Source organism: Panulirus ornatus, chromosome 4 (assembly GCF_036320965.1).
Source record: "Panulirus ornatus isolate Po-2019 chromosome 4, ASM3632096v1, whole genome shotgun sequence".
Taxonomy (NCBI): Eukaryota; Metazoa; Arthropoda; class Malacostraca; order Decapoda; family Palinuridae; genus Panulirus; species Panulirus ornatus.
In genome coordinates this window covers 70440877-70465688 of record NC_092227.1, presented here as the reverse complement: position 1 = coordinate 70465688, position 24812 = coordinate 70440877, and the positions used below count along the sequence as shown (strand labels likewise).

The window sequence follows — 24812 nt, the reverse complement described above, 5'->3', positions numbered from 1 at the left end:
AAGTAACTGCGTTGGGAGCAATGATAGGAATCAGTATGAAATTAGGCTTTGTAATCAGTGAAGACAAAGTCAGTGTTTAAATTAGGAAGACACTGGATCAATGTCTGGATTGGGAAGTACGTAGTCCGTGTCGGAATCATGTTTACTGATAAATATTTGACCTCTTGACAATTAGATATTGGCTCAGGCGATCGTACCCAAGGGCTGGCTGTTGACAATTAGGTGTTAGGTCAAAGGGTCATGCCCAGGTAGTTCAAAGTCTTCCTGTTTCAGTAACGGAGTTGGTCCACCTCAGATCTGAATTTTGAGAGTGATACACATTAGTCTCCCCGTAGACCTCTACCTGGTTGCTTAGGTCCTTCAGTGCATGTTACATTTCCCATCTTCTCACAGCTTTTGCTCGGTTAGAAAAGATAGGGCCAGGATATTTAAGACATTTTAAAGAAATCTGTGGTATTCTTAGTATCTTAGTAACAAAATTCTAATTTGTTTAGGATTATCGTAAACCTGTGCTTCTAGTTACCGTTTAGTGCTGGGGCACCTGTGCCTTGCAAACACTATTCAGTTTACACGAGCTCAGCGATACGATCCTGGAGAGCGAGGTTATAATTTGACCTGATACCTTATCACGTAGTCGCACAGCCATAGGATGAATCATTACATACGTGATAAAGTTTAATTTTTGTGCAGTATTTGTTAGAGGTTACTATGAATTAATAAGCTTCTGACTCCAGTAACTGAAACCTATAGAATGTTCTGTATACAACTCAATTCTACCATAAAATATTTAAGGTTATCTTATTTTGGGAAACAATATTATATTCAATTTTTTATGAACACTTGAGTAAGATATATATGTTTGGTTACAACGCATTTAGAAACTCATTTGGTTTTGCGTTCGTATGTCTGTGAAGAACATGAGTAAGATCATAAATTTATTAACATGATTTTTGTAATAAGTTATGATTGGCCTATTTAAATGTTTGATATGGAAAATATGCTGATTGTATGATCTGTTAATTTAATAAGTAATGCTAGGAGTTGAGCCAGCAATAACTGCGACTGTACGAAATAGCGAATGCGTAGGGCAGTCTTGGCTCTGGTGTGGTGACGGAGAGGAAACATGGCGAGGGAAGCGGCACACGTTGCTGCTAAGTGTATCGAGTGTGGAGAAAACGGAGGATATCTTGGTATGTTCAGAACACTAACAGAAAGTAGAACTAGATAACACCATTACAACCTTGTTATGTGAATGATCTAACCAGATATGTCATTATTAAGTGAGCCGGCGGTGGCACAGGGAGGTGCCACTATTTATAGCTAACGCTCTAACATTATCTTGGGGAGCGACTGGCGACTGTGACGTCATGAACGCTCAGCTGACTTCTTGAAGATGGCGGCCGTGACGTCATGAAACGGATCTTTGGTCATTATACATGCATCATTATGGTAAATATATGGTCACAGGAATAAGTAATACTTTAATACCATTTCCTATACGTTTAGTTTCCCTTGAGTATAATTTATAAGTATTATCATGGCCGTTTGTCGGTGGTGTTAAAGGCTGATTTGGTGTCCACTTGTGTTGATGCGCCCGCATGATGCACTGTAAACATGCTCCAGTGGTTCAGTTTACGAAGGGTAACTTGAAACCTTTACTCTTACATGTATATGATACAGGCTTGAGCAAGATTATGTTCGTACCTTTATCATATGGAACATGTGTACGCATACCAGGAAGGTGTTTGGTACAAATGTGTGCTTGATGAAGGAAAGGGTACTTTAAGGGATGTTGTTGGCTCAGGTTTGTGTACTGTCTGAAGTTTTACAGAAGTTTTATAGAGAATTACCGGAATCTCATTTGAAGTTCATTTGCATGGGATAGGAATGTATACAACACATGAACAAACTACTCTTACAAGGACTTGGCATGTATAGCACGAAGGTTGTGTAAACGTACGCACACGTCCTTCACATGTATAAACAAACGATGTGTAAGCCATGAACAGACGGACATGGACCCGAACTGAAGATGTTGGTTACAAAGGCTGCGTATAACATGAACAAACGGACTCTGACCGGAATGAAGATGTTAGGTACACAGACTGCGTATAACATGGACGTGGTCTGAAGATAGATATAAAGGCTCCAGGTAACATGAACAAACAGCCATGGACCTGAACTGAAAATGTTGAGAACAAAGGCTGCGTGAAAACATGATTGAGCAGACACGGCCCCGGGCCGAAGAAGGTGGGTACAAAAGCTCCGTACAACATGGACACACTGACTTCAAGTAAGTAAACAAAGGGAACCTGCATCACGGATACACTCCTGTACCAGAACCAAAGGTGTGCAGAACAAATATTCTGCACGTCATGAACAGTGAGACAGACCAAGACCGGAGATGTACAGGACAAAGGCTGGAAGGAATGTATTGAGAAACAATCCAGGGCTAAAGATGTACAGTGCATAGACTGTATAGCATAGCAATGCGATCACGAGTAATTTTTGTCCCGTATAGATTCGTATCCTAGGCGAAGCTGTTGTCCCACACCCTACCCAGGCGTTTAACGTCCAATTGAGGTGGTCGATAAATGGGCACCTGCATTAGTCTGGGTTGTATGTTTGTATATGTGCACAAAAAGGAATAGAGTACATACGTACATGTTTAAGAAACGGGTCTACACAAGTGCAAAACTTTTCCCGTCACAAATTTAAACCACATAACTGAAATGGAAGTGTGCAGACTAAGGTTTCCTAAAATGTATTGGGTATTGTTACAGAAATGTATATATGTGTGCGGGAGATAGATTGCATAAACAGAGACAAACTAGAACGAGAGTGTATTATAACAAAGGGAGACGAGCCTTGGAGGTGTGTGGGCTGGACACGCCTGCCACGCACGGTCACTTGGTAAATGAAACGTCTGATGGTATCCTCAGTCATATTTAACCCTTTCAGTGCGATGATTCAGATCCTTTGAATATGACGACTAGTCATCGGTCTAATGGGTTAACTCATTGTTTTCAAGTCATCATTCTTACAGGTTGAGTCATCATACACAAGGGGTATACTCGTACACAACGAGGTTGTGGAGTGTAAACAATACATTCTTTGTGAAGTTATTGGAATAAAGATAGGGTAACAGTTTAACAGCGTATAGAAGGATGTGAATGGTGTAGTTAGGGATCTCTAGTGTGTTGGGCTCTTTAGGATTTTGTTGGGAGAGGTGACACTAACGGCAACATTAGCTTAGGGTATGAGGTGAGCAGTGAAGGTGAATGTCTTGTGCAGATTTGCGTTTCTGCTCATATATATATATATATATATATATATATATATATATATATATATATATATATATATTGGAGGGAGGTCTTAATCCATAGGGCCCCATCTTATAAACTTCCTATGTATCGGTATTCACATTTTCAGTATGCAGCCTATTCATCCACTGTTCTTGTACTTGAGAAGTTCTGATATATATATATATATATATATATATATATATATATATATATATATATATATATATATATATATATATATATGTTGTGGCCTCTCGTTGTATCTTTTTTAAGAACTAATCACTGTCGACATCAGGGAACTGGTTTAAGGACATGAAGGCTGCGATTGTGTCACCCCTTATTCTTTTCTCTTCCATGGTGGACAAATATATGACCTGACCTATCCTTGAACTCGGCTCTCAAAATTTAGGATCGCATGGTCGATGCTCTCCCCTGGACCTTCTCTGTTAATTTTTTTTCTCAAGTGCAGTGACCAGTTATGAGAATTATATCCCAATGTGTGTAAGACCTTGAGGTGAGGAGCCGAGAGGTGGGAGCCTAGTAGACAAGAACCCGTACCATCAAGGCTGCCGAGAGACAGTCCCGTCACAATAACCGACTCCCAGGACGAACATGTTTACATATGATGTACTCTTGGTTAACTCACACTGTGGCATGATGTGATGCTCTTATGATAGCTGTTTTATGCCGCTTATGCCATACACTGCACAACTATTGTTATACACAACTTGCATCATAAGATGTTCAAGAGTACTTTTTCACTTTGAAATTTCAAAGTAGAGTACGAGTATTATTTTTTTTCTTTGTTTACAGCTTGAATTTTCGGTATATATTAGTTTTTTGATATTTTTGACTTTCACATTGAGTCACTATGGTCGTACTAAAGTGACTGGGAAATCCTCAAGTCAAATTCCATGTCCATTTTTACACCAGTGTCATCGTCATCAGGTGGCCTCCGGGTGCTGGCGCGAGTCATTGTTTGTTAGTGTGAAGGAAGAACAGGATTTGGTCTCCAACTGATATTTTATCACTTGTCCATGAGGAGACTGTTAGCTGATACGGTGATGAGCATGTGTTTAGATGCTACACGAGGGTTATTTTAAACTTGTACTGTGGACTGTCCTTGTTTGTCTCGCATATGTCGTAGGACGGGACTCTGTACAGAAAGGCGACTTCTGTCGTAGGACGGGACTCTATACGGAAAGGCGACTTCTGTCGTAGGACGGGACTCTGTACAGAAAGGCGACTTTTCAGTTAATTGTCTGCAGAAAACCCTCGAGTGACAGATTTATTGATGACTACAAGTATCCGCCAACGTATACAGCATACAAAAACAAAAGGTTTGAATTTTGCGAGAAAAAAAAAGTATGCTAAGTTTACCAGACGTAGAGAATCTGTGCACTGTCATGGATTCACTGTACCTGATGTCCGTTATAAAGAAAAAAAAATGTTCCCTGCCTTATACACAGCACAGGAAGTTACAAACATGGTGAGCATAATGTGGATTTTCTGTAACATATTAAACCTTAGTTATCTACCTTTTCTAACTTAGGTTTGAACATTGACAGAAAATCCCCATGGTACTCTTTAGGTCAATAACTACCTACTTAAAAAGAAAAAGCTAACTCGTAGATGAAGCATTAGTGGCGGTCGTGTGTGGACTAGGCTGTGGGACGCTGTCTGCTCGGGAACGTTGTTGTCATACTGACGGTACCGAGCTGGGCCATGGTGGTACATCACTTCCTCTCCGTCTGTCGTATAGTTATGTAGAAATGTTGTACAACACTTATTTGACATCTTCAGAAGGACGTTACTACCCTTAGGTATGATGACGCTATTTATCACGTGACTCTTAAAAGGGTCAGGTTTTCGAAAGGCAAGGCCATCCTATACAAGGGTCTTCCTATCGAGTTCAAGAGTCCTACCGTCGTACTTCAGGATCTTACGGTGGTGTTGAAGGGTAATTCCTTACTCATGAAGACTTCTTTGTTCTTTGTTAGTATCCTTCAACTTGTATGACGACACACGATTCACTATTCACCCGTGACCTTGTGACGATAACAAGAAAATCCTAACCTCTGATCTTTAAGATAACTTGTTGAACTGAACTTTGCTCTATATTGTCCCATGCTGTCTTGTCTCGTTATTGATTCATCCCTGAAAATGGTTTACACTCGCGAAGAGATATCGCAAAGAATATATTAAGGGAATAGATGTTCGGGATAATTTCAGGCGTGTTGCGCTTACATTAAATACCGTGTGGTGTAGACTTTGTTTTTCAGGTCCACGGGAGCATGGGAAGAAGAATGTTTGATACAGGAGGAAGGTTACCTACTGTGCGTTCGCCTGGTAAACACAAGAATGATCCAGGCATTGACGCAAACAAATACCCTGCTGATTGTTGTCAGGACAATTGCCAGACTATTATATAATAACAAGAAATGTAGGGGAGGGGGGGTTGACGAGCACATATATATTTATATGTTGAACATGGAGAGATGGGGGTTGTTAAATAGCGGGTCACAAAACAGCTGACGAGGTAAACACAACACCGGCAGCAGTTGCGTGGACGTGAACGTTCAAGGTCGGGTGTTCAGGAAGCCTAACAACACCCCTCCCCCCCCTTACACACACCACCACCACCACCGTCACCATAAAATGTTTGGAATCCGTTCAACTTGACTGAGGAAATTGCATATTGGAAAGGAGAAGGTAAAAGGGGAACTATATATATATATATATATATATATATATATATATAAAGTGGATGTCTCCAACTGATGGTTGAATGTTAAAGAAAAATCTTTACCATCAAAATGTTTTTATTCGTATATATGTGGCGGTGGGGGTGACACCAGTGTAAACCTTACCCAGTTAAACACACACACACACAAGCGCGCGCACTGTACTAGGGACAACGGACATAGTAATTATGCTATGACTGGTAACGGAATTTCCGTTTCTGCCCCCTTGACGCACAAACCCTTTCGGAGTAGAGAATTTCTCTTGTTTATAACCTGTATTTTCTGATCGTAAAAGAAGAGCTAACACCAGGAGTAAGCAGGAGGCTAACCATTGTTATTGTTGTCGAATGCCGTGTCCTCACAGTCATATACAGACGAACGGTTCTAGAGTACTTTAAGCTGTCATTACGAGGAATGTATGTACACACTTGCCACAACTGTCTCCTCTACAGTGAGTTAACAAGTCAGTTGAAGGGTACATTAGTTATATGTATTTGATGTGATTTGCTGTAAACGTTCGAGAAAACTGTTTGAGGCGATGCGATGATGGACGCGTTCCTGTTGCGCAGAATAATATTGGCATTGGATATTGTTGTCTACGTGAACGTGGCAGCAGTCGGTATAAAGGACTACTGGTCTAATATGGTTATTATGTAAGGAAAATAACCTAAACGTCTCTGGAAGAAACCCCGATCGTCCTTTATGAAACTAATCCAGTAACCACCATATATTTAATAATGGTGTCTTGCTCTCCCTTTGTCATTACTAAACGCATTTCAGAAGGGCTTGTATAGCGTTCAATATATAAGGTAATGTTTTCCCGAAAGCAACAGCCTCGTCAACCACATGAGATGCCACTCATCGCTTCCGTGACGCCTGCTGGCGTTAAGTTACTTTCCATGCAAGCCACGTATTTTATACGTAATATTGATGCAGTTCTGAAGGACTTCCTTTTATATTGAAGCTTTAGACAGTCTTCTTTATATATGCTATGTATGTATTGTGTATATGTAAATCCTGTTTGTTTTATATGCACTGTATGTATTGTATGTAAACCGTATTGAATAATACTAACACCTACCACATAAATTAGGTGACATTGTACAATAATACCCAGTGACAGCACTTGGACACCATTTGCTTACTTTTTCGGGATAAAGACTTGAAATAAAAAAAAAGATTGCTGGATTTTAAGGCATCTTTAAATCGGGTGTTTCATATATGGATGTCATTATAGTATTTCCCATTATGTTCTTTCTAGTGTTATTCTGTAATTTCATGGGTTTCAGAAACTCGTTCCTTTCATTTCGCATTGTAGTATTCTTGTGTATTATCTGTTAAACTTGTATACCTCACTTGAGGCTATGCATATATTTTTATTATACTTAATCTCCGTTTCCTGCCTCAGCTAGGTAGCACTAGGAAACAGACGGAGAGGCACACACACACACACACACACACACACACATATATATATATATATATATATATATATATATATATATATATATATATATATATATATAAACGTTTATGTATGTATTGAGGTTATGTACGTATATATTTATATATTTACACTGCCAGTTGCAACTGGCATTACTGTACTGCAGCACCTTGCCCTATTGTGGATGAGGTCCCTGTTCTCTTGAAATGACACTGAAATCTGAATTTAGAAGTATGTCTGGTAATTGCAGTACGGTCTGCAAACAGGTGTGACTCGTTTTATCCCCAGATGGTAAAGGAGGAAGACGATAATGAAGGAAATGGCGCGCGCACCGTTAGACAATGGCGCCATCGGGTAGTCATCAGGAACGACTCCCCGCTAATGGCTGTTGGTAAACGTTAGGCGGCGAGGGAGACAATGCGCGTTGTTGTACCGTTACACAAGGAAGAGAGGAGCGGGAGTTCTCTTCTGGTGGGGACCCTCCGTGACTTGGTGATGAACTAAACACCTTGACCAGCTGCCTCACGAGGCTCCATCAGCAACACCTTCCATCCGGGTTACAGGTGCTGAGCCTGGCGCCCAGGCAGTGTGTTGGTGAGGCTTCAGCCCAGCTCACTGTAAGGGTGTGCACTTGTCCTTGTATTTACCCCCCCCCCCCCAATCCCCATGCTCCTGCCAAGGCCAACCAACCCCCACCTTCATCCTCGCCCCGTGCCACCCTTCTGCCTGGTGGCTGGTCCGGCCACCCACCAACCCTCCCTCCGCCGCCACCAAGGTCGCCAGCCTCCTCACCATCTCCCACATTACTATTAATATTCACAACTGAGACTAATCACTTTTTCATCATAGATTTTTAGTTTGAGAGTGACCGGTGGATGAGGAACCGGCCAAGAGATAGTTATCTAAACATGTCCTTGTACTGCCCCCGTTATGTCTGGGGTAAACACTGAAGGTTATGCAATACCCAGTCATTTGTGTTGTGTCGCCTTAACCATTGAAGACCACACCCAGGCCAACTGGGGTCATGCACGGTTAATGCACGCCTTTAAACCTTATTTATGGATATTCGATTCACTCTTGTCCACAGACTATTCTCATATTTGTATTCAGAATCTTATCTTCCCTGACGATGTGAGTACACACGAATGTGCACTCGGCTTATCGTGTTTCAGTTTCCTCATGGATGTCAGCAAATACTATATCACGGCATCACTTTGACCAACAGCTTTATATATATATATATATATATATATATATATATATATATATATATATATATATATATATATATTATTGTGTGTAAAAACTAGTTGATATGAATTACGTGACTCACTCAAAGACACTGCTCTACAAGTACATTAGTTTCAGTGTTATTAACTGAAGGTCTTGAGAAATGCAAAATTTATTTTGATGTACGCATTTGAGCTGTTTGATCAACCATGGTAAGTGTACCCTTACTTCTGTTCACAAAAGCCGAAGTGACATAGTGCGCTCTTCGCCTGTCTGCTCAAGAGGTCCGGTTATTATTATTATTATTATTATTATTATGGCATGAAAGGTGTGACCACATGCAAAGTGCAGCTTTTTCTGTTAAAATTAAAAATCTAACGACGTGATCAGAGTGATCGATGATAAAACATTTGCTTTTGCATATCCATTTCCCGGCAGTAATATGAGTGTAGGTATTTAGTATGAAGCTGTATGATGGGACCCGATACTGGAACACTGTCATCAAATGTGATGATAGAATGTCCAGGAAGATTGATGAGTCTCCTAAGCACATATCGCACAATGAATGTTAGGAACCCTATGGTTACTTCTGGACTTTAATTACAAGTGTTGAGCGAAGACGTAGCACGCACTGCCAGAGAAGTGTCGACCTAGCAGGTAGGGATGGAAGCAGTAGAGAAATAAGTGACCTGGGATAACCAATAAGAGGAGTAAGCATCGTAGCTTTCAGAATCTAAAGCAATATCTTTTAGGTGTGTGAATTACCATCTTAAATAAGTAAATATCATCAGTAGCAGGAGGAAGCATACTAACGTTCATATCAGAAGTGCGATCTTAAGTAAATTAGGGTAATCAATAACAGGAGGAAGCCTAGTAACGTTCAGAATCTAAAGTACGATCTTTGATAAGTAAATTTGGACAATCGATGAAAGAGGAGGAAGCGCAGTGACGTGCCGAATCTGAAATACGATCTTAAAGACTAAGTTGTTATAAGTTATGTTGATGAACGAATCAGGTTACGACCTTGTTACGTTTCATCGGCTTTAAGTAGGGTCTTAGGCCTGAGCTTACGGTATTATGCCATCGCTTGAAGCACTCGGGAACAAAACAATAAATACCAGTAGTTTCTTTAGAGATAGAACATGTAAACATTGCCTAAGTAGGGACAATTGTTGATAGATGACGTTTAAATGATGCTGGAAGTATTAATATTGAAGAGAGAGAGAGAGAGGGGGGGGGGGGGGTAGCTCGTTGTACGCACAACCGCTTGGCGCTCCAGCCGTCGCCTACTACGCATTACCTCCACCATGATGGCGCCACAGCCCTCCTGTCTTCTGCTCTCCTCCCACGCTTCCTCCTTCACTTACTCTTCCTGCCTAACTGCATCATAGTATTATTCACTTCAGAAGTATGCACAGAGATACACGTTATTGAATATCAAACGTCATATGATCTCAGCAATTCAGCATCCCGAAATAGTGTATCGTCTGAATGATAGGTTAAGGCAAGAGTTTTTATCCCGTTAGTTTAAGGTTGTGGGGACGAAGAGCCAGCCTGTCACGGTCAGCAACATGTTTTGCTCTCATTCTGCGCCTGCCTGGGGTTGTCGTATGTATTAATACAACGATAATCCACCCTACAGCATAATGCACACGAAAATGGGAGAGAATGTTTCATTCCTCTCTGGTTCTCTTCGTCACAGTTCATGCTTCAATTTACTAATAATGGTGTCGACGCTCCTTACTTCATGAAGTGTTTGTCAATCATCATCAAAGATATGATCAAATGAATTATAACCATAGAAACCACCTAACATTAAAGTAGGTTAAACAGCTGTACAACAATTTGATGTTGGGAGAACTCGCTGAACAATTCTGGCACTTACAGAATATCAGCGGTGGCTACTCTTCCTGGTCATCTTATTATACAAAATTCGTGTTTTTGGTAGTGGGTGGCTAAAACTTATTTACCTTCCTTAAAACACGATATGCTGTTTTTAATTTTTTAACGTATGGAGAATAGCTTTGGAATGAATAAGGTGATAAGGAAATAAATTTTGTGCCGACAAAACCCGATTTGGCTCATGAAAATTGGAGTAAATTTTAGTCACCATCAGTATGTAGTCCCTGCAAGTTTTTCATCAGTATTTGTTAACAAAAAGTGACAATAAATAAATATGATGATAGTGCGAATTTCGAGGCAGGCAGGAATGGCAGGTGGTAGGTGAGGTGGAGACGGCGATCATCATGCAAAGGGCAACAGGTAATGAATGGAGGGAGTGCTAGGCTGCCGTGCTGATGGGCAGTACCTTTGTCAGTGTGTTGGTTTTGTTTCGGTTCTTGTTTTAGTAAACGTCACGTAGTGTGCAGATTGTAAGTAAAAATTGTTGATGGCCGCCGCCCAGGGAATTACATCTTACTAAGCAGTGTTAGTTTCACTTGGAGCCATTTTAATCTAGCCACTCCAAACTCAAAATTAGACGTATGGATGTATCGAAATATTCAGAGGAAATTTTGTCGTATGTAATCGCCAAGATATGGCGATTACAAAAGGATATAGTGGCAGAGGAATATTGCTTAAACTCAGCAAAATTTGATGTAAGTGCATCACGGACAAACTCTCACACTAACGTTTTCGTACTGTCGCATGTCTTACATTTCTACCCTCTCTATTTTTTTTCTCTCCCTTTTTCATCTAGATTCTGGCCTTGGTGACGACTTCGGTTCGTGACTGGAACCTTGACAAAACAAAAACTTGGTCGTATGATGAAATACTGGACAGACCAGCTTAATTAGATTTTTTATACATAGTTAACCTCGTATTGGTTGAATGTGTGGGGTTTTTATATTTCCTGCAAATTCAGGTGCGGGACTCGCCTGCAAGTGTTTACACAGAGAGCGAAAAGTCACCTTCGAGGTTATATCACTGCCAATGCACGGATGGAAGGGAACATAAGTCTCGTCGAGGACCATCATTCCCTACTCGTACTTTGGAGTGTAATCACAAAGATACAGTTTCGTAATGATAGATTATATATATATATATATATATATATATATATATATATATATATATATATATATATTCTACGAAACATTCTATGGAAACCTCCGATCGCTCCTTTATGCTCTAGTTGAAACCATTGACGTTTTGGCATCTGTAAACCACATCGCTTCTGTTCGATGTATCCCTTGCACGCCTCACACCCTCCTACATATTAAGGCCCCCAGCTCTCAAAAAATCTATCACTCCCTCGTTCCACCTCCTCTTTGTTTTCCTTGTTGCTTCCACTTCTGACATGTATACCTTCTTATTCGTCCTGCCTCACTCATGCTTCTCATATGTCCAAACCATTTTAACACTCATCAGCTCTTACAAATACTCTTTTTAATACCGCACCATATTATTCATTCGATCAACCTTACACCACACATTGTCCTCAAACATTTCATTGCCAACACATTTACCCAACCTTTACATTTTTGTTTAAGGCCTCAGTTGCCAGTGCTGTCTCAGCTCACATTAGAAAAAAAAAAATACATGCTGCACTGATCCTATACCATTAAACATTTTTGTTTGTTGTTTACCACCTTATCAAGATAGCGTCCTAAACAGACGACTGAGCTAAAGAAAAATCCTCCTTTGGCTCCTTCTGCTCCTCCTTTTCGAAACTAATGATATAGAATGGAAGGATTTCAAGACCTTAACTTCTATCCCGTCTTTAGTCGCCTTCTGTGACACGCAAGAGATACGTGGATCAAGCTCAAGTCAGGTGTGTGTGTGTGTGTGTGTGTGTAATTAGATCTTTGTGCAATACAAGGAGGGTTTTCTACGCTGGCAAGGTCCCCATTTGTTGAACTTTATCGTCCAACTTGCTGAAGTTTTGTTTACCGTCATTCCGTTTTAGTTTCATCGCGTTACATTCTCTATTTTATCCACTATTCTTATAGTAAAGAAAAACTTCTTTTTATCTTTTCTGACAAGTTTTGCTAGTTTAGTTTCTTTGTATGGCCTCAAGATGTGTCTGCATCTTTCGACGAACTGCTTCCTGTCGTCATCAGACTGGTGTAGAGACTAAAAGGTTGTGATTACGATACTTCGTTCAAGTACCTGATGATCTTCCATGATGGGCAAGTTTATGGCCTCCAACTTCTTACTGTAACACTGCTTTCTCAATTACGTCTTTGTTCCTCTTCTTAGGCTTTATCTTTCAGCTCTTTGTGCTCAAGTGCGTTGAACGAAGTTGAGACTAGTTTTGACCTAATGAACGATGTGGATAGTTTGCTGGATATTTCTGTATTCATATACATAACAGCGATTCAGGAATTTGCCAGCTGATAGGGTGTCACCTTTACAGTTCTCGTAAGGTGGTGCTCTGGGGATAGTTTAGTCATTATGTCTACTTCCAAGATCCTCTCACACACACTCTGGAAGTTTATTTCCTGATGATGATAGTTCTCTCAAGGCCTCATGACACTGTGTCCCACCCTCATTACTTTGCATTTAGTTCAGATGAATTTCGTTAACCATTTATGAGACCAACATAAAGAGTTTGATTAGGTCCCCTTGTAAGTTGATACAATCCTCCACACTCGATCTCCCTCATCCGCATGCATATTTCTGTACGAGCCCAGTTCTGGGAAATGATTTACGTAGATCAAGGGGTTGAGCAGGTGTTAAGCCCTGCGGCACATTACTCGTGACCCTGCTTCAAGAAGGAACTTCCTAACACCCTTCCTTTGTTCCCCTCCAGGAAAGTAATTGATGTCCTTATATTATACCTGAAACTTTTTTTTCTTGTTTCCGTTGTATTTGTGGGGTTATAATTCTTAACTCTTTGTGGATTGTAATTATGGTGTTAGATGGTAGGTTGTATAAACATTGAGCTTACTGAAGCCAGACCAGTGTATCTACTGTCAGTAACACATACTGACTGCTGCCTAACCATCTACCGACAGAGAGATGCATTTACCGAATACCTGTGCCCGCCAATGCCTACAGATTTTGGCGCGATCATCTTGTTACTATTACCGGAAGGTTTTGTGAAAAATTTGGGCATTTCAAATTATTTAGTGAATATATTGCTACATGCAGACCAGGAGGTTATCATATCACATTATATATAATGTTATAGGAAATTAATGATTTTTATTATACGGTTATTGATCCTAACACGATAACTTGTTATACTTTTTAATTCACTTGTGCAAGAATGTGAGATATTGTAACTACTGAATCCCTTGAGTACGACGATAAGACCCTTGGTTACGGTGGCGTGGTCATCATAACCCAGGGTCTTACCGCCCTGCTCAAGATGCGTGTGCACAGGGGGTGAATATGGCGTGCATGTGACGTTATGTTGCCCCAGTATATCCTGATGTAACTGGCGACTCTGCCCACAGACCTGAGCGAATGTCAGCTGTGCCAAGTGCCGGACGCAGTGTTCCATCTCATGAGGAACACTCCTCTCACCACCTGCAACCTCTCTGGCAACCTCCTCTCCAAGATCCCGCCCAAGTTCGCCCTCAAGTTCTGCCTCATCACGGGTAAGTCACCTTAACACTGGGTTTGGGTATGTTGCCCTCCTCATGACATGCTACTTTCTCACTGTCACTCCTCGTCGATTTCTGTTGTGATGTTTTACAGTTTGCTGATAAATATTAGAATAAAGTGTGATGTTTTAAATTATGATTATAGTGGTAGTTTGAGACGAGTGTAAGTGATGATAAGTTGTTAAATCATGTGAGAGAAGATGCCAGGAGACTGTAAGACGTGTCTTGTCTGTAGGTTTTGTTTAAATGACTTTTTCTCTCTTGTCACTCACTTCCTCACTGCTCGCCGTGTGACTCATACGTCTTACAACACCTTGAGAATAACCGCTGTATGAGGGAGGCTCCTCTGCGACCCTTACCCACTTGTAACTTGTAGTGTTGAAATCCTTTTGTTTATATCTGTTGCCACTGTGACAAGGTTGACTTGTGGCTGTGGAACAGTGCCAACCCGTCTCTGATATACCACCTCACCCGTCACCTAACGGTGCCAATTATATATATATATATATATATATATATATATATATATATATATATATATATATATATATATACCTTCCACTATCTATAGTATATTCACCCCTTGAGCATGACGTTACGACCGAAGGGTATGATGGTTTGCGCTTAAGGGCCAAGTCAAGAGATCAGGAAGTGTTGGTAGTATCACCGTATATAACGATAGACGCTGATGGTTGGACTGCAGGTCAAGTTAGGTCCCACGATCAGTAGTAAGTCTGCAGACATTCTGATGAATGCTTCCTGTGGTTTCACCTTCACCGGTGGAACACCTTCAACCCACACCATACACTGCCACGCACTCAGCCATCCTGTCTGCTACACCTAGCGTATACCTGCCGATCATGAGGGTGTTGGGTAGCTGCTAGTGCAACAGGAAACACTATTGCCAGCTCTTAGAGGTATGAATCAGCCAGGCCGCGGGAGCGATGTCCTCTCGCGCCGACCCAGCCCGCCAGCCGCCACCACCAACACACAGACTGCCACAAACTACCCGTACATGCGCCATAATATTATGGGATGTTCATGACTACCTATATATATATATATATATATATATATATATATATATATATATATATATATATATACCATCCTTGGTCGCCGTTTCCTGCGTTAACAAGGTGGCGCCGGAACAAACGAAGAAAGGCCGGACTCGTTCTCATGCAGTCTCTAAATGTCATTTGCTACGCACCGAATCCATGGACCCTTATCCACAACCAGGCCCGTATATATAATGTGTGTGTGTGATGGTACCTTTTATTTTGAATGATAAAGACAATGTTAAATGTAGAATTAGAGATCTAGAGGTATTAAAGTTACTTCCTCGGATAGTTGGAATAGTCTCACAGATAGGAAGACTGTGGATGTTGGTTATTCTTATGGACAATATGGATGTGGGTGTTAGGTATGTAAGCCCGTGGATAGTGAGGATGTAAAAGCGGGCAGGGATAGAGACGACGTGGGTATGTGAGGCAGGATAGTAGGTGCAGGAGGCTCCAGCCCTGGGAACAAAGAGCCCATGAGTCAGGCTGCTGCCGCCGCCGCCGCCCACTTGTGTCCGGGTGGGTTGGTGGTGGCGGGAGGCAGCATGGTTGTTGTGTCCAGGGCTGGTGTTCTTGGACACCTGCTGTGTAGCAACCTTGACGTTATGTGACGTTCTTGTTCCCTTACTCGAAGAGGAATATGCCTGTTCTCCAAGTTATGTATAACGATTGTGATAACACGCTGCCTTGAGGAACCCCGCTCACTGAAAGGGGTTTGTACCCCCATGATGCTCATGTTGGGGACTGTCTGATCTCTAGGTTATAAACTGCGATGGGGACAGGACTCTGCCTTGAGGCAGTCCGTACCGTAATGGGAATCTATCCCTGTTCATGTGATAACGTACTTATGAAGCCTGAGGTGTTGGCGTACAGTGGTAAGTTCGTGCTGGTGCGACGTAGACCCGTGAATTCCTGGTGAGGGTGGAGCATGTGCTGGGCCAGTCTGATGGGTGCTTTAGTGGTCTTGACCGGCCGACTCGTCGCCAGGCTACCGCTGTCCACAACACGCTCAAGCTACCCCAACTGCTGCTGACAGCCCGGCCGCACTGCTAGGGGCACCGCTCCTACTGTAGACAATACCATGTGTACTGCTGACAACACGGTGGTAATTAGTATAATGAAGAGTTGGTATAAGAGGGTGAAAGGTGGTATGGTAAAAATATCAGTCCAGGAGTATGGACTTTGTCTTTGGTCGCACAGCAGCCTATCCTGAGGTTACTGGTGTTTTGTGCTCTGCCGTGGGGAGGAGGCTGCTCTATACTGGGATGGGAAGGAGAGAGGTGGGGTGAGGAGAAGTTGGATGGTAGGAGAGGTAGGTTAGGGAGGAAGTGAGAAGAAGGTTAGGGGAAGTAATAGTCTGGTTGGAGGGAAAGTAAGAAGAGTTAGGTGGAAAGATTAGGGGAGGGGGTAAGGTGGGGAGGAAATGAGAAGTGGGGTTAGGAGGAGGGATAGGCAGGAATGGTGAGGAGCGGAAGGGTGGATGATGAGGAAAAGGGATAAGGTGGGGATGGAGTAAGGCTGAGTGGGGAGGGGCGGAGGATGGTTGGGAGTAGGGGCATGGTAGGGTGGGATAAGGTAGGGCAGAGCAGGATCGGGAGGGGATGGTTGGGAGGAGGAGGATGGTAGGGCTGTAGTAGGGTAGGCAGGGTAGGGATGGGAGGGGAGGGGCTGCGGGAAGTCCGTTGACTCACCTGGACAGCCCAGCGTGGCACCGTGCCCGCCAACCCTCGCCAAGGACTGACACGAAAAAAATGCCGTCATAACGCCGCAAGTGTTCCTGGGTATTTATATTCGATACTCACTGTACTTGTATCTCTGTTAAACCTTATAGAAAGTTGTATCAGTGTTGCTGGAATGAACCTGAATGACCCGATGATCTGTTCACAGTGGCGACGGCACAGGGGGAGCTAAAGCTCCCACTTCGAAAAGCAGGAGGGCTCAGCCCCCCCCCACCCCATTTTGTTTAGATGTATAGAACTGCAATATGTTGTGAAAGCCTTTGCTCCAGTAACACTGCCCCCCCCCCCCTTTCCCCCACTTTTTTTTTTTTTTAGAAGCTGCCGCCGCCTCCCCTGATTGACCCCCATGAAGACCAAAGCAAGTGAAACAAAGTTGGGGAAACCCGGGCACGTGGAGTCTGGCGAGCGGTGGCGGCGTCAATGCCTGCGCAATATGTCCCCGTTCCCAGGTGCTAGGCTAGGCACAAGCAAAGAACTACATACCCGCAGGTCAACAGTTATAGCTGTTTCTTCAGCTTCGCATCACTCGCGCAGTTTAATTTTATCTTTGTGCTATTTATTCACTGTTGATATGTTCTGGCAGAAAACCCATCAGTTATTTACGGAATAAAGCGGAAGTTGAGTGACGCGCTTGAAGGACAGCACGTTAACCCGTAGAGCACGTCAGTACCACTCGTGAATATGATGATGGCCAGGCCTCTGACTGGTTATAAATCTCGTCGTCATACTCAAAGGTCACACGTACTCGGTTAATTCCAGCCATAGTGGCACACATTCCTCGGGGAAGTCTGTACTATTTCATCAAAACAAATCAACTGCGTCACTTAATCCATGGTTCGTTATAAGCACTTGTTATACACACTACAGATTTTTTCGCCGTAGTACTTGCGATGTTTGCTGTGTGATGAAAAAAAAGATATTTTGAGCTCTAGTGATTTAATTTGAACTCAGGACAAAGACTAGCGGAATAAAGAATGTAGGAGGTGCAACTGTTTAGGTTAGGTCTGTTACAGCCGCCGCCGTGCGTATGGATATTTCGTTTCTGGTTTGGGAAGGCAACTTAAGATTATCTACCATGTCATCAATATTTCTCAGTCTTATAGATCGGTAAATACATTCACAACACAATTATACATAAGCTCCCCGTAATGCGCAAGTAGTAATCGCACACCCGAAGCTGTGGAGACAGTAATCAGCAGACAAAATAATCATGGAGATATTGGTCATAAAGATGGAAGATTTATAAATATCAGAGTATCGAGGCTCACTGCTTGTTGGGAAAAATTGGTCCGAGGCATGAAGTTAAAGGAATCAATTACTGAAGGATTTAGCATACAGGTGGATGGCAACAATTTTAAAAAAGATTATTGAAACTGGAAGGTGATAGATGAAAATGAACCTCCATTATGTAACTGTTAACGTTGCTGAACGTAACGCATTCATGGGCCGGGGTTGGAGTGTGTAGGTTTCAATCGTGGTTTGCGCAGTCAGGCCACAGTCTACCCAGCTGTTCATCCTCCTTTAGGGATTGGCCGATATATATATATATATATATATATATATATATATATATATATATATATATATATATATATATATATATATGAATAAAGTGCCTATGAACGCGCACCTTCATAGAACATACAAACTTCCATCAGCCAGGATCGAACCCGGGACCCCTGTGCCACAGGCGGGAATCTACTGCTAGGCTATGGGCCTGGCTAATATACCTAATTTAACAGATACTGGATCCTTTTATAAACTTTAGCGCTACAAAACCCGTCTTGTACTCAACAGTAAAATGTCTAAAATTGGCGAACTCAGAAAAGAAGAAAATCAGATATTGTCTTTGTTAATTTTTTTTTCAACAAACGTTTGTCATTGCATACTTAGATTGACAACATTCATATAGTTAACCATAACCCTAGATGTTTTATTGTTACAAATTTTGATTAGGATTCAATGACAAGTAACCTTTCACTTATTATTTACTAATTGCATCATCTGTAAAAACCTGCTTCAATTTTCTTATATCTACCATATTGATGTAAAGTTGTAGAATTATGACATGTATCTTTTACTTACAGAACTTAACCTGTCTCATAACAAGATGTCCAAGTTACCCGAGGAATTGGCTGATTGTGTTGAGCTACAGCGTCTGGACCTAAGTCACAATTCCTATGTCAACCTTCCCAGAGTCATCTTCCGCCTTCCTAAGATCAAGGCCATTTTTGCCAACAACAATTTTATCATGGGTAGGACCCTACTCGATTCTATGTTGTTTAATGCATAGTTGGAAGTCATAAAGTATTTTTTTTTAACTGATCATTTTCTTAGTTGGTGTTCATTCGATATCAGGCTAGCATTCATGATATAAATTATGCATTATCCTACTTTTTGTCAGTTTCTAATTCGTCTCGGAACCATGCAAAACATTTTTTTTTTTTTTTTTTGAATTCCTGTCTGAGTTATCATACATATTTCATCTAAACAGATATTGAGGTGGAGGAAGTTCAGCAAGCCAAAACCCTGGAGGAATTTGACATTCGTGAAAATCCTTTAACCACAAAGAGTCATGATGGCCTGAGCAAAGTGACAAACTTAAGGGTTACACTCACACCAAGGGAAGTTGAGGAATGGGAAGATCTCACCATTTGAATAAGCTTCACAGCATTGTTTTCAACATGATAACCTCAGTTCTTTGAATCTAAGACTGTCAACTCTATGGATTTTTAATTTCAGCACTCTGGATTTGAGAATGTCAACAGAGAAGTGTGCAACACTTTGTAATAATGAATATTACAAGCTGAAGGATAACTGCTGTTCAGAATTTTATGATGACACATTGCCATTGTGATCAAAGACTTGTCTCAAGATAAGGTTCAACAAGATATGTGACACATTTGTAGTGCTTTATATGAAATCTAAGGCAAGCTTGTCCAAGAAATGATATGCCTTTAAATACTGTCTGCTCAAGCTAGAGAAAAACTGTAAATGGTGTTACTGTCAGCTGCCTTTATGAAATAGAACCATCAGAAAGACTTTATATATCTCATATATTGTTACAGTATGCATTGATTATGATTTTATTAGCATGTTTACAAATACAAAATCACTTCTAAGTAAGACTGAATTTACAGTACATCTAATGTAAATTTTATTTTATAGTATTCATAAGTGAAAAAACTATATGCCTTTTACTGTATTGGCGAGAATTGGGAAAATTTCTTGATAGTAATGCAATATTTTTGTAGTACAGGCACAAGTTATTTCTGAGGAACTAACAGATATAGTTTATTGGATTATTGATAAGCTTCAAGGACTGTAAAGAAAACAAGTAATACTGCTATAATCAGTAAAGCTCAAGGCACAAGAGCCAACTTGGACAGCATGAGATTTCTCCAATGAATCTTAATGACTCAGGTCTTGCCTTGTCTTCATTCTCGATTCCATTGTGTTTAATGTAGAGAGAAATGGGAATAGTCAGCCAGGAGTGATAGAAGTGACTATTTGTTTTGTATGTTTTCTAGAGTATCAAACCATGGATATAAACAGTTGTTCACTGTTCTTACAATTGCATTATAACCAGTTGAACAGTTTCTTACGTCAGCCCAATGAAGGGTTAAAGCTTAAAGAAATATTTACAGTAAATTGTGGATGTAATTACAACTTGAAGTAACTGATATATTATCTATGGTTTGAATTTATCTTTGATATTTTTATACATAATATGCAAGAGTGTATGAAGGATTTTTATTTTTTTTGCCATTGTGATGATGTGCATATGGCAGGTAATGTCTTTCACAATAACTCTAGAGCTAATGCAGTATCTAGTCAGAGTTTTATGTGTATATATTGTACTATATGTAATGGATATACTCACATGGTGATGGGCTTTGAAAATGTGCTAGTTATTTATATATATGTTTGCACAGGGTTGGTTTTACCTGACATTGCCTTCTTGTGTTTATTCCATGAGAGAAAAGTGACCTTTGACAAAGACTGTTTCTGTCATTTGACGAAAGAGAGTACAGTTTCATCCAGGAACTTTTCTCTTGAAAGGAGTCCCTTTGTTCATGCTTCTGACTGTAGTGAATGCTCAAAGCTGCAGGAGCCCAATTAAGAGGGTCCTGGTATTATATATGATAGCAGTATAAATATATTGGGTTGGTTGGTTGGTCTTCAAAAATGAAGAAGATTTATTCATACATATTTAAAGGTTAAGGCCTGAAAAGTCTGACAATGGAACTGGATGTGTCATATATTCAGAACTGTTTCTAGGGTCAGAAAAAGTTTTCCAAAAAATAAAAATCATTATCCGTTTTTCCTTTAAAGTTTATTTCTTAATACTATTTGAATACACTTTGATTTTAATAGAGATGTTAATGATTATATATTGTATTTAAGCACTTACACAAAAGTTGAGCCTCATATTATGAGAAAAGATTATCTTTAGTGTAGTATCATTATACAACTTCACAACCATTTTTTATGGGACTCCTGCAGCTTTAGGATTGCACTATATGTTGGAGCAGTGTTTGATGGGCTCATTGAAGGTAACTTCTGGCTCATGGTATCACCACATGCAGGTGGAGTCTGCTAACACCTCCATAAACCAATGAACCCAAATATATATATGTATGGGTCTTGGAGTAACACGAGGACCCTTTTCAGACAGGAGTTCTAATTATATATATATATATATATATATATATATATATATATATATATATATATATATATATATATCTTTTTCTTTCTTTCATACTATTCGCCATTTCCCGCATTAGCGAGGTAGCGTTAAGAACAGAGGACTGGGCCTTTGAGGGATTATCCTCACTTGGCCCCCTTCTCTGTTCCTTCTTTTGGAAAATTAAAAAAAAAAAAAAAAAAAATGAGAGGGGAGGATTTCCAGCCACCCGCTCCCTTCCCTTTTAGTCGCCTTCTACGACACGCAGGGAATACGTGGGAAGTATTCTTTCTCCCCTATCCCCAGGGGTAATATATATATATATATATATATATATATATATATATATATATATATATATATATATATATATTTTTTTTTTCTTCCAAAAGAAGGAACAGAGAAGAGGGCCAGGTGAGGATATTCCCTCAAAGACCCAGTCCTCTGTTCTTAACGCTACCTCGCTATCGTGGGAAATGGCGAATAGTATGAAAGAAAAAGAAAGATATATATATATATATATATATATATATATATATATATATATATATATATATATATATATATATATATATATATATATATATATATTCATTTACCAATCCATTAGAAAATGTATAGTAATAAATAGGACTTTCATTTTAGACATTTTTTTTTTTAAAACTGAAGTAGGTTTAAAACACTTGCATTCCGTGAGATTCGTAGGAATAGTTTATGTGAACTTTTTTTTTACTCTTTACTATAATAGTTAGTATTTTGTAAGCTTTGTTATTGGTATGCTGTAATGAAGACTGGTTTTATGGTTGATGAGGGCGAAAATAGCCTGTCAGATGAAGATTTGTCTTAACAGTTGTTGAGACCAAATGACGTCCTCACTGTACAGGATGTTTGTTCTTTTTAGCAGAGCAGGTGGATACCTTTACCCGTCAAGTGAAAGTAGTGTTTTCATAGTATATTCGTTTTGAGTAAATGATACTAAGCAGTTATATACTTGCCCAAGCAGGAAAGAGTTGAGAGAAAAAATATGAGGTTCATTTTGATAATTGAAAATTCTTGTCATCTATATTTTAGCAAATACATTTATTTTCTAATTCTCAAGTTAAATGATGTTTTTTGTAATATTTTAAGCTCAGTGCAATACATGTCAGCAGTTGTAATTTCTCCATTAGATTGTTTATTGTATGAATATATTTTATTGAAAAGATTGTGCTTGGCTAACTGAAGTTTGATTACCAAACGTGATCTTTTCCATACATATGTTCGAATTGTAATATAGTAATGGTTGATAGGTGCCTTTTGTATTAAACTGCACTCTTTTTGATACGTGCAGATAACTCAGGAGCATTTAAGTCAAAATGCTTACTGAGCAATTGTAGATAAAAAGATATTTCATGTACCAAAGGATGTTATTTTAGCATGAAATGTAAACTGCTGTCAATCAGTAAATCAAAAGGCTACATCGTATATCTAACCTGATATACATCTTCAATTGTTTTGTCACCAAAGGTACGAAACTGGTCATAACAGTAACTTGGGTTTGATATTTTAACGAGTCATGATTTTCATCTTGGAAGCTAGTTTCCTGCCTTACATATGTAAACTGCTTTCTTTTCATGTTGAGTATCTGAACAAAGACTAGCCAATACTAACTTGTTTTGATGAGTGCAGTTTCAACTACTACGACCTTTTTTCAATACTTAACACAGCTTCTCATTGCCTTTATGAGAAATATAGAATGCTTTCAGTTTATTTTTAGGGAAAACTAGTTTGAGGATATACCATGGCCAGCAAGTCATATATAGTATGTTCATGTACATGTAAATATAAAACTCTTGCCCCATACGATACAAACACTAGTTATCGGTTATCACACATACATACACTGCAGAAGGAAACTTTGGGGTTTTAGCGCCTGAACATTCTGAAGGATGAGAAGCATGCATTAGTTAAGCTGGACCAGTATGAGTTATAGGATTTATAATGTCATTGGGCTGAACCTGGATACTTAAAGCAATCAAAGTAAACTAGATTAGCTTGGTTTTAATACATTATACATAAGAACTAAAGATTAGATATGTGCCAATGAGGCTATTGTTTATTTGTCCACATATGCAGGAAAGGCAATTAGCTATAAAAAGAAACTTTCCCTGCTACTGAAAGTAGCTCAGCTTTTGGCTGTAGGAGCTTGTAGAAGAGGGTCCTGTGGCACACAAGTACTCTTTCATTGAAATTAGTGCTGGATTAAGAATAAATGAAGTATATTTATAATTTTATTCATAATCTCCCTTTCCTGCATTAATAAAGTAGCACTAAGAACAAATGTAGAAAGGCTGCATTTGCTCCCTTCCATTGTCTGTCTGTCATGTGAAGGCATGTTCAGAGCATCAGAATGGGGGGGTACTGTGTGATTTCAGGAGTGGTAGAGGTGTAGATCAGGTGTTTGCTCTAAGGAATATGTATGAGAAAGACTTAAAGAAATTGGTTTTGTATGTGGCATTTATCTATCAGGAAAAAGTATTCGATAGATTTGATGAAAATGCCTTGTGGAAGGTCAGAGAATAGCTACTGGAAGCAAAGAAGTTTTTATCGAATGTAAGGCATGTGTGTAAGTAGGTAGAGAGGAGAGTGAGTGGTTTCAGGTGAAGGGTGGTCTGTAGCAGGGTGTGTGATGTCACATGGATGGGATGGTGAGGGAGGTAAACACAAGGGTCTTGGAGAGCTGGGTGAGTATGCATCCTGTAGGGGTTAAGTGGCCTGGGAAGTGTCCATCGTTGTTTGCTGATGACACAGCATTGGTGGTAAAATTGAGTGAAGAACTACAGAAGATGGTGTCTGAATTTGGGGGTTTATGGAGTTGAGTAAATGCGAATGATGGCAAGGTTATATGTTTGGCATTGCAGAGGGACAGGTTATTTAAAAGGTTATAAGGTTTAGCAGTGCAGAGGGACAAGTTAGCAATGGGTGTGAGTTTGAATGGAGAAAATTTGGAGAAAGTGAAGTGTTCTAGATACTTTGGACTGGGTATGGCAGCAAATGGAACCATG

General features: G+C 40.1%; 1 protein-coding gene across 2 annotated transcripts in view; it reads left to right on the top strand.

The window, feature by feature from the left end:
• LOC139767192 (leucine-rich repeat-containing protein 40-like) overlaps positions 1 to 24036 on the top strand; it is a 50409-nt gene extending 26373 nt beyond the window's left edge. The window contains exons 1-4 of one of the 2 annotated variants that reach the window (XM_071696310.1): positions 1064 to 1190; positions 14129 to 14272; positions 19166 to 19333; positions 19573 to 24036. In XM_071696310.1, coding sequence (XP_071552411.1) covers positions 1124 to 1190; positions 14129 to 14272; positions 19166 to 19333; positions 19573 to 19736 — 543 coding nt within the window. In that variant the 5' untranslated portion in view covers positions 1064 to 1123 and the 3' untranslated portion in view covers positions 19737 to 24036. Of the gene's footprint in view, positions 1 to 1063; positions 1191 to 14128; positions 14273 to 19165; positions 19334 to 19572 lie in introns of those variants that run through there. The other variant, XM_071696300.1, reaches the window with a different exon arrangement.
• The last annotated feature ends 776 nt before the right edge of the window (positions 24037 to 24812 follow it).